Raw genomic sequence first — 11,126 nt, forward strand, 5'->3', positions numbered from 1 at the left:
GCTTTGAGAGGTAAGGTTGATGTAAGGATTAAACAATAATAAAAACAAATGTCAAGGTTAGAGGATTCACTAATGGTATTTCAAATAAATATAATATAAACTCTTTTTATTACTCAACTGGAAACCACACACAAAGGAGGTTCAAATCGGATGATTTATCGTTATTAGCTCATTATAAATTATTAACATGATCATATTAATTATTTTATCTAAGTAACACCATACTTATAAATATCATCAGGCATTCATGTTGCTAGCTTATGTTAACAACAAATCAAGTTCCTATCATAATAATGATGTCGGCCGAAAATTATGAAGGATCAAGCATTTGATGTACCAAGTGTTATACAACACAAATCTAGATTAACCATTAAGCAAGGTATTAAGAATTAGTAAGACAAAAAGATAAAACATGTTAATAACAATCTTTCTTGAATATAAACATTAAAGTCCATGTTGAGTTTATATTATATCTATTCTAACACCGCTAGTGAAACCTTTTCACCTTGACACAATTAACTTAGCTAAACATAATGAAGAAGGAAAACATAAATAAACAATATAAGAACATAAACATGATATAAGTTAACTAAGTATAGGAAAGGAAATGAAAAAAAGCATAAACAAGAGATTAATATAGCATGAAAGAAAACTTGAACATTACAAAGAGAGAAAGCAAGAAGATGATTTTGATCTGAAAAATAATATATGTAAATACATGGCAAATGCCTCCTTTTATATGCTAGAAATTAGAACTATTGATTGGTTGACAAACTATTTAGGGTGTTTGGGAGTGTGGTAGCGGTTGCTTTTCAAATAGCTTTTCGTGCCGAAAAGCATGTCAATAATGTTTTTTTTATTTTTTAAAAATCATTTTTGACATCAGCACATCAAAACGATCCAGAAAGTACAAACCGCACTCAATTTTAGCAAAAAAAAAAAAAATTTTGAATTTTGGTGAAAAGCCGGTTTGGCCACAATGCCAAACAGGCACTTAGTTGGTGGTCATCCATTGATTTGGTGGTTGGTTCTTGACATTGTTGGCTGCTGGTTCTTGACATTGTTTGCTGGTTATTGATATTGTTGGCTGGTCAAAACGTCATTGCTAACATCAGAATTAGAGCCCTTTGTTCCATGAAAGTTGTGGGCAATTGTCTTAGCTTTCCAACAATAAAAACCAGAGCTCATTTGGACTTCTAGAACTCAAGATATGAGCTGAAAACCGAACAGTGTCTGAGCTGCAGGACAGGTTCCGACTTCTCCGTTGTTCCTAAGATTTGAACTTGAAAACGGCAGATTTGAGTCTTGGACTCTTCATGAAAGTTTTAGGTCTATGTCTTAGCTTTTCCATTCATATAAAGTAGACCTAAATCCGAGTTCTACAACTCCAATTATGATCCAATAACCGAATGGTGTTCTAGTTTGGAATTAAACCAGCATCTCTTCTCTTAGCTTAGTTCTCTTTTTGTCTCTTCACTTTCAATAGTTAATCACATCAATAAATCCTTTGAATTGTGAGATATACCTGCATTCAAAATAAGCATTTACCATAAATTAAAGATATATTATATTATCAGACTTGTTATTATAAAACATGATGTAGTTAGGGAATTTAATGATACTTTAGTGCAATACGATAATATAAAACCTTAATGAGAATGCACTTTTAAGTACTAATTAGTTGTTAATTTGTTAAAACTACAACTATATAAACAATTATATCATGTGACAGAGGTTAAGCTGAATAAAAGAAAAGGGAATTCATTTAGTCTCTTTACTATTTTCTCTTTATCTGATTCTTGTAGTCTCTATTTTTATAAAGATTAAGAAAACTTATATATAAAAAAAAAAAAAAAAAAACATAATATTTTTTTATTTTACAACACATCCCATAATATGTATTAAAGATCTAACATAACATTTTTCTCGTGGTTGGGATTTCATTGGTAGCGTAGACTCTTGTCTTACTAGCTAATGATAATCTTGTCGGTTTATGTTGTTATTTATATATTTGCTTTTAAGATGCCACTATCATGTAATCTGCGTAGCTTCTTTGAATCAATAGCTAAAAATGTTACATTTTCATTATATTTTTCATGTATGTGAATGTGATTCTGGCCGATACTGAAAATAAGAAAGTGATTGAAAAAACCGGGTGCTTTAGTGGCCCATAAATTACCTATCTTTTTCTGTAGCCGAAGATGGTATAATCTCAAGGTTTACAGGCATAATAGAATACAACAGTAGTAACAGTGTCAAAAACAAGCACCGTGGAATACATAGATACCAGCATGGGCCCTTCCCAAAAACTGATGCCCTTGCTCATCTTAAACTCAAACAAACACTCAACTAGTCCAAGTCCCATATTACTCAACAAAGCCATAACTAGAGCTGTTTGTTGTCTCCCGGCCATCATATTACTGGCCTTAACTAACGATTTAAATCCACAGCACTCACTCTCCAAAACTGCCAAAACCTTTGCTAAATTTGCTACAACCACAAGATGCGCAAATGCCAGACAGAAGGGTGCTCCTAGAAACCCTAGAATTACCCGTAATCCTAGCATTCTAGAACATATTCCATAAGCAAACAGTGTACCAGGAACTGACACCAAAGTAGCAACAAAAATCACCCAAAGAGCAAGCAGGATAAGTAACTCCCAAAAACAAGTTCGGAGAAGCTTAATCCAAGCTGCCCCGCTTCTCACAAGTAACCGTCTTCCGTTGAGGTTTATTCCATTGTAGCTGTCTGAAACTAGTTGAACAGTAGCGGCTTGTCCAAGGAGCCCGAATGTTATGGAGGAGGGGAAGCAAATGATGATGTGTATTAAGGTTTTGGAGGCCAGTTGAGGGAGAACTCCATAGTGTTCAAGTAGATGATCTGTTATGCTGGTTGTTGAGAATGGTAACTGGGGAGAACTGCGCGTGAGAAAATGGGAGATGAAGAGTGAGATTGGGAGAGGAGAGAAGAGAAAAATAGAGATTGAATGGAAATGAGTTGGATGTAGAAGCATAACTCTAATGGATTCTTTGAAGATATGAAGCGTGTTTATCAGATAAAATGAGTTAGGCACTTGTGCTGTCCTTCTGGGCATTGTGTTCAGAGGTCCGAGAATGGCTGTAGGTATTTATGTATATATAATAATTAAGAGGCATGTGAAAGTTTGCTGGTTAATCAACTAAAGAATTTGGTTGCTTCTATGCTAATTTATCATCATTGAAGAGGTTATAATTGTTTCATTGCTTCTTTGCCTTTGATTTTATTTTTAAGGCATTCAATATTTGCCACGCTTGCAAGGCACTGATTTTTCTTCGTTTTTAAACTGTGTCATCACGGATGGTCCCCTTTATTATTATTATTATTTTAACCCATGATGATGATTGTCACCAAAAGGCAAAACATTAATTGAATTACTTGGGTTGTTTGTGCATCGAATTTATACTTTTCAGATATTTCCATGTTTCAGAACAGCAAGTGGCTATTATTTACCTAATTCATACCCCCCCCCCCCTAAAAAAAAAATGCAGAGATCAACTAAGAAATGATTGTTCCATGAGGGTATTTAAGGTTGAATACACATGTATAAATAATGATTGCCTTAATGGGATGACATGGTTTTGTGCAACCAAGAAATACGATTGTGCAACTAAGAGTTTTTTCCTGGGCTCATTACATTTATGCTATGGATATATGATGGTGTTGGGTCTATTGAAATGCATATAAGCAATGAAAATAATAAATTTAAAGTTTTTCAGGAGTTTTAAGAATCGTATTATATAAATGTAAAGTTTTTTAGAGTTTATTTAAAGATTGCATGAAAATTAAATTTTTTTTCAACTTTAAATATTTGCTTCAAAGATGAGTTATCGCAGATTACAAGTCATTCAAATGTTCAGCCTCTAACAATAATCTACACGAACCACCAGTAAAAAATCTTCTAAACTCTTTTAAAAGAGATCAAGAGATTGTTATAACTTAAAGTGTTATCTCTTTTATTTTATGTTTTAGTTGTTTTTGTATTGTACTCTTATCACCTTAAGAAATAAGAGACATAACATTTTATTTATAAGGAAACCTAAAAATTTTATAAATAGCAAAATATCAATTTGCCCCTTAAATAATATCACATATATTATTTTAAGATAATTTTAAAAATTTTATTTAATCAAGTCCCTACTTGATTATTTTTTCTATGTCTACAATTGTAATCTCATGTATTAATTATATTATAGTCCTTAATTTCTAAAATTTATTTACAATCAAGTCACAATTAATTAATCATTCCATTTTAATTTCTGACCAATTATTCTTATATATGTGACCCATTAGGTTCCCTAAAGAGAACCAGATTTGACACAAAAAGAAAATAAAACCAAATAATAAGGGATGAAATTGAAAAACAATTTCAATTAAAAAATGATAAAAACAACTAAAAATAACAATAAAAAAATTAAGAACCATATCTAATATAAAAATCAAATGTAAAATGATGAAATTAAAAGGGATGACCAAATCTAATTCAATAAATGATTCAAGACCAAAAACATCACAATTAAAAGGATGAGGATCAAATCTAATATAAAAATCAAGTGTAAAGAGATGAAATTGAAGAGAAAATTAACTCAATAAATGATTAAAGACTAAATACATTGCAATTAAAAGTATGAGGATCAAACTGACACACAAATCAAGTGTCAAATGATGAAATTAAAAAAAACAAAATTAACTTAATAAATGATTCGAGATCAAATATATTACAATCAAAATAATGAAGACCTAATTTAACATAACAAACAAATAGCCAAACTTTTTTTGTTTTTTTGCAATAGTCAACATGTTTTTCCAGGAGGGAAAAGCGGAAAGAGAGAGGGAGGGAAAAACTTATGGTCGGAGCTCTACTGCAAGCCAGATGCGAACATGCGCCTCACCACCGTGATGGAGGCGATAAGGCTCATCGAACAACCTACTAAAAAGTTGTGTTCATTGTTGTTTCAATGCCGCACGCGCCACCTGAATGGCATAGATGACATCTACTTGCTAACAAGCGCTTAGCAAGCACCAACCATGAATTAAAATAATAATTTATATATAATAAAAGACACAATTACCCCTGAACCCACATGAAAATTATAAAAAGTAATATTTTTTAGGAAGATTATTTTTTAAAGGCATTTAAGTGATTGAGTTGTACAAAAAAAGATGAAAAACCTGAAAAGCCCATGAAACCAAGGAAAAAAAATTTTCTAAAGGTCATTTAATAGTTACACTATGGAAAAAAATGTCAAAATACCGATTAACTCCCTTCTTTAATGTAATTACTAATAGGTCCCATTAAAAAGACCTTCATACCTCTAAACCTAAGATTACCCACTAAGGGTAAAATGAAACATTCATTAATTGTGCAAATCTATCTCTTTTAGTATAGAATATAATAGCATGGAGTATGTCTGTTTTGTTAAATCATGTTAGTTCTAAACATTATAGTCATTAATTATTTAAATAAGATTGAGAGAATCTTCTCAAAACTTTTTCCATCTTGGCCAAAGATTTCATAATCAACATTATTTGAAAACAAATTAAAAAATAATAATTCTAATTCACCTAAGATGATGAATCATCTCTTGATTACTTAATCAAAGTAACAAAAATGGCAGATATTGGGTATAACATGAACTATATGAAGATACTTGAGTGATCAAGAGATGATTCATTACCCTAAGTGAATTAGGAAAAATATTCTATTTTTTCTCAAATAGTATTGATTAAGAAATCCTTGACTAATATGGAATGAGATTCAAAAAGAGTTTTGAATCTCATTCAAACGATCAATGATTATTATGTAAAGAATAAAAAAGATTTAGCATAACAGACATACTCCATGCTTTAATGTTAAATCGGAATATTATTGATGAAAGAATATTAATTACACTGAGAAACTAGTCACTAAAAGATTAAGTCAAACCACTATTGACTTTTCTAATATTTGAAGGATCATGATTAGATGATACACCTGAACTTCAAATATAAATTAATCAATTGTTGAATTGAGAATGAATTAAATTTTTTTAATTTATTTAATTCTATTTAATTATAATTATAAGTTATATTTGAGCCACTATATTAGGAACCTTATGGGTCACATACATTAAGAACCATTAGTTAGAGAAATTAAACTGTGATGATTTAATTAAGTATGACTTGATTAAAAATATATTTTAAAAATTAAGGACTATAATATAATTAATACAAGGATTATATTTCTAAGCCTACAAAAATCAATTAAGGACTTAATTGAGTTAATTTTTAAAATTATCCTGAATAAATATACGTATATTATTCAAAGGGCAAATTGATATTTTATAAATTTATAAGGTTTTCAGATTTTTTTTATAAATAGTAAGCTATGCACTCTAAAAAAACTATATAAGTCACAGAATAGAGAGCTAGCACTCTAAGTATAGCAATATTTCTCTCCTAAACAAGGTTGTCAATTCTATTTCAGTAGGTGTTTTATTTTTTCAATTGAAATGGAATGTTTGAGTTTTGGATTATTTCATCATGCCATTTCAGGGTTATACTGTTCATATATATATATTCAACAAACATAATTCAATTTCAAGATAAATTAATTATAAATTATGCAATACAAATAAAATGTCAAACAAATATAATTTTAAAATTTAAAATATTTCTAAATAGTCAAGATTAAATAGATCTTTAACTTAAAGTAATTCAACTTGAACAAAATATCAAAATATTATGAAATTAAAATGTTTTAACACAAATATTTTAAATATAAAGGTAGGTCAATGTTATCAAGGCTAATGGGATCTAAAGCATCCATTGTTTTGCTCAAATTCCTACAAAGTATAAATTTGAAAAAAAACAACATGAAATATAAACCATATATATCAGTAATAAATCTAATTTTAAAAAATTAATATCATTGTTAATGAAAATAGTAATAATAGTTTTTAATATTATTATTAATATCATTGTTATTGAAAATAATAATTTAAAAGAGCTTTTTATACTTTGATGGGTTAATTAATTAAATTGAACCATGTTCAATTTAATTCAATAGCTTTTCAAAACCGGAACGGAACATGTGGAATGAAACCTGAACATTCCGGACGGAATTTAGCTGAAAAATCCGGAACGGACTAAGATTTGAAATGAGATGAAAATTGTTCTGTTTTTTGAGTTGATATGAAATGTTTCGGCCATTCCGGACGAAACGAAACGGAATTGACAACCTTGCCCCTAAATAGGTATTTAGGATATTTCTCATAAATGGTTCTTGTGGATTAACGTTGGTAGCTGTACAATTAGACGATTTTGTGATTTGCAACAAACTCAGCCTTTAAAATAATTATTCAGAATCGAATAATATCAGATCTTTAGGTAATAAATCATTAGTCAACTTTAGATTTGTCTAACGAAATTCTAGGGACTCCCGAATAATTTTGTTTTATTGTTTTTGCTGCGTGTATAACATTTGAAAACCTATCAAATAGGTGATCTTGCTAAATATAATTCTCTTGCAGGTTAGTTCAATGTACATATCATTTGATAATCACTACATATTAATTCTAATTATTTCTCATACCTCAATTTATGTTAGCAGTTGTTTCCTTTCATAAAAGAATGAACATAATATGTTTTTGTATCAACACCTTTAATTAATATCTAGTTCTAATAGAATATTGACCATCAACATTTAAAAATAATATTTTGATGCAATAAGAATCTCATAACTATAACAACTTTATAATTTTTTTTGCAAAGATTTTTGTTCATGAACTTTATCTTTACTCTAAATTCATTAATTAAATATTAAATTCATTAATCAAATATAAATAAATATTAAAAATAAAATAAGTATTTATCGACAATAAATATGTTTTACATAATTGCTGCGACATTGAATATTCACTTAAAGATGGAACACAAGGAGGCATGTAGCCTGTGTACTTACATATTTCTTCATTAGGAAACAGGTCCTCCTTGAGCGATAGAGGAATCCACTGTATTTGAATGCAGGTAATATCCCAAAGATCATGTCACCTTTTTTTTGCAATAAAATTTCTTTTTCTTTCATTTTCGTGATCATCTTCCTCGATAAGTCTGGTACCGCCTGTTGCAATTTTGTCTCTCCAAATACTCCCAAATCAGCCTTCATACATGTATCCATTCTTCTCATAACTCCCAGCCACAAAGTTCTGAACCCAGGACTGGCTGCTATCTGCTTATGTAAACATATGTAAGGAGCTCCATTGCAAGTCTTAAGAGTCCCTTCCATATTCTCACGCCTTGAATATTCCCCCATCTTTTCATGCAACTCATCTACCATTGCAAATATCACCAAGTTAAAACAATTGATACAGCTGATTGGTGGGAAATCAAGCTCCTCAGACAAAGTAAAACTTTTCTGAAGAGACAAAGTTATGTGGTTTCTCATCTCTTGTTTTCCTAAATGCTTCACCAAGTTTGACAAATAGATTCATCTCTAAAGAGGAATTGCTCTCATTGCTTACCATGCGCTATGATTAGTTCCTGGATCAGAGTAATCTATATACCATGGATAAGTAAAATCACAGAATCTGTTAGAAGGTCTAGAATCTTCAGGTTCTTCTCCAGCGGACTGCTCTAGAGTGCAACAAATCCAAATTCACAATCAATACAGTAGACATAATTTATACGTTAAACATGTTTAGGGTCAGACATCATGGTGATCAATGTCTCAACACCTTGCTCGTAAGCTTCGGAGTGTCGGCCAGAAACAGGTAACAAATGAAGTGCTGATGATATCCAGCCAAGATGGGTTTGTAAATTTTGTCGGTATCCAACAAGAAACTTGCTTATTGTATTTGTTATGGACTCACAAAATGTATCAAGAATTTCTCTATCGGGCTTCCACATCAAATTTATGCCTCTGAGATTTTATCAGCTCTGGATGAAGAAAGGAGCTTCAGACATACCTCGAAAAGACCTAAGATTGCCTTTTCAGCAAATGGGATAGGAGAAAAAAGAGGAGCAACTACTAGCAAATAATCGTGGAAGGAAGGCCAAAATGTCAGGAATTTGTGAATGTTGGCCGAATCAATGGCAATTACCAAACCCCAACAGAACCCCGCTGTCTCTACCCCTTCTACCGGGGTGTTGAAGATCTCAGTAGCGTATTAATGATTAATAATTAACAAAAAATAATAATTAAAAGATCTGGAGCGTATATATCGCTCATTATTCATTGCGTTGTTTATTGGGTGTGCTTTTTTACACTTTGATATCTTGTAGTTCTCAAATTTTAGGTTTCGGTCATGCAACTTCATTTGTATGTGTCATGATGTTATTGCGTTCGTCTTGAAAAATTGTGTTCAATTAAGATGTTTAATTCTCAAAATTATTCTAGGAAAAATATATATATTAGAATCCAAATAATGTATTTTGATTTTAAATTTTTAGACTAATTAGAATATATTTTGGGATTGAAAATGGATTTATAGAGTTTTCTTAGATGTGTTTTTGATATTTTTAAATGAAAAATAAATTAAAAATTAAATTTTTTTGCGATAAAAATATTAATCTCCGACACATTGATTACACAAATGAATGCCATGTCATCCATATATTTTTTTTTTAAAAAAAAAAAAAAAAAAAAAAAAAAAAAAAAAGCTAGCCGTGCGGTGTCTTCCAAGACAAGGCATGTCTTAAAAAAAAAAATTGGCTTCCAAGTCTCAACTTATATCTTTTGTTACACTTCTAATCCCTTATCAATAGGAATGTGACTAATATGTTTATTCAACAAATAAAATAATAGTTTTTATTTATCAATATAAATTGTCTTTAATTATCTACCATGATTATTTTTTTATTAGAGTTCAGGTACTTGATTAATATACTCACTTTTAGCTTGTTAATTATTAATTACTATGGTTGGAATTTTAATTCTTGTTTACAGTGACAGCTATATAGATGATGATTAATGCTATATGAGATTTTTTATTATATAAGTTTTTTCAATACTTCAATGATGGATTAGTTACCGGTTTGAATTTAATACAAATTGATATCTTTTGAGAATTGGCTGGAAAGTGCTCTTACCTACTAGTAGGTTTTTGGTTCCCATGATCTATGTCCAATGCTTGTCAAAAAGCATTCGTAATTGGCTCTTCTTGGCTCTTTCCTCAATTTTAATTTTTATTTCACTGGTTATATTGTTTATATTCTAAAATATATTTTTTAAAAATAAAATAATTAAAATGATATTTTAAAAAATCAAATGATTATTTAATACTTTTCATATAAAAATTATGGCTTTTTACAATAATGTTAGCAATTCTTTATGGATAATTATATAGAAATTTAATAAGGATATTTTTTAAACAAAGAAAATCTCATGAATAATATTCAATGAAAATAAAATATATTTTTTTAATTGTGAATTCTTTTATAGAAATTTGCTTAAATTAATTTATTCCTTTGTTTTTTCAAACAATCACATAAAAAACTATTCAGATGTAATTGTTTTAATTATCAAAACTTGCTTTTCAAATCATTGTGAGCTTTTATTAAAAAAAAATGTTATGAATGAAAAAGATATGTTTTTGTGAAGAAAAAGAAAAGGAAATGCACAAACAAGGAAAATGAGTTTTAGCCAAGGACAATTTTGACAAAAATTCATAAGAAATATATGTTGAGTCAGTATCCATCAAGTTTAAATTATTTCATGAGCCCACCCAAAAAAAATAACTCGGGCATTTAGAATAGCATCTCCTAGTTCTTTTGAGCTTAGTTTAGAGAAGATGCCTAAAGTAACCGAATCAGTGGGCTAGCACTCATGCTATCATCGTAGATTAGCTCTAATCATGTTGAAATTGTTGAAAGGATTTTAAATAGATATCCGAACATTCACCACGACAACAGGAACTATCCCAACCTTTGCTCAAGGAAGCCTGCATGCGTGCAACATCAATCAATGTGTTGAAGAGAACTGAGAACCTATTCAAGCATCAAGGTAACGGTTCATAGCTTGATAAGCTCGCCAGACTTCCTATAGACCAACTTTTGAAGGTCAAATTCAAGATAAAATCAATGGCGAGAATATATAACAGGAGGGAAACTGG

At 30.0% G+C, this 11,126-nt stretch overlaps 1 protein-coding gene across 1 annotated transcript; it reads right to left on the reverse strand.

Moving 5' to 3' along the window:
- Positions 1 to 2,142: 2,142 nt before the first annotated feature.
- LOC118048049 (uncharacterized) lies at positions 2,143 to 3,120 on the reverse strand. The gene has a single exon (XM_035057566.2). The coding sequence runs from the start codon at positions 3,092 to 3,094 to the stop codon at positions 2,213 to 2,215; it is 882 nt and encodes a 293-aa protein (XP_034913457.1). The 5' UTR covers positions 3,095 to 3,120; the 3' UTR covers positions 2,143 to 2,212.
- Between the last annotated feature and the right edge of the window lie 8,006 nt (positions 3,121 to 11,126).

The sequence above is a fragment of the Populus alba genome, chromosome 6 (genome assembly GCF_005239225.2).
Source record: "Populus alba chromosome 6, ASM523922v2, whole genome shotgun sequence".
Lineage (NCBI taxonomy): Eukaryota > Viridiplantae > Streptophyta > Magnoliopsida > Malpighiales > Salicaceae > Populus > Populus alba.

Excerpts from the sequence above, each read along its gene's own strand:
- LOC118048049 (XM_035057566.2), bottom strand. The coding sequence starts at position 3,094 with ATGCCCAGAAGGACAGCACAAGTGCCTAACTCATTTTATCTGATAAAC.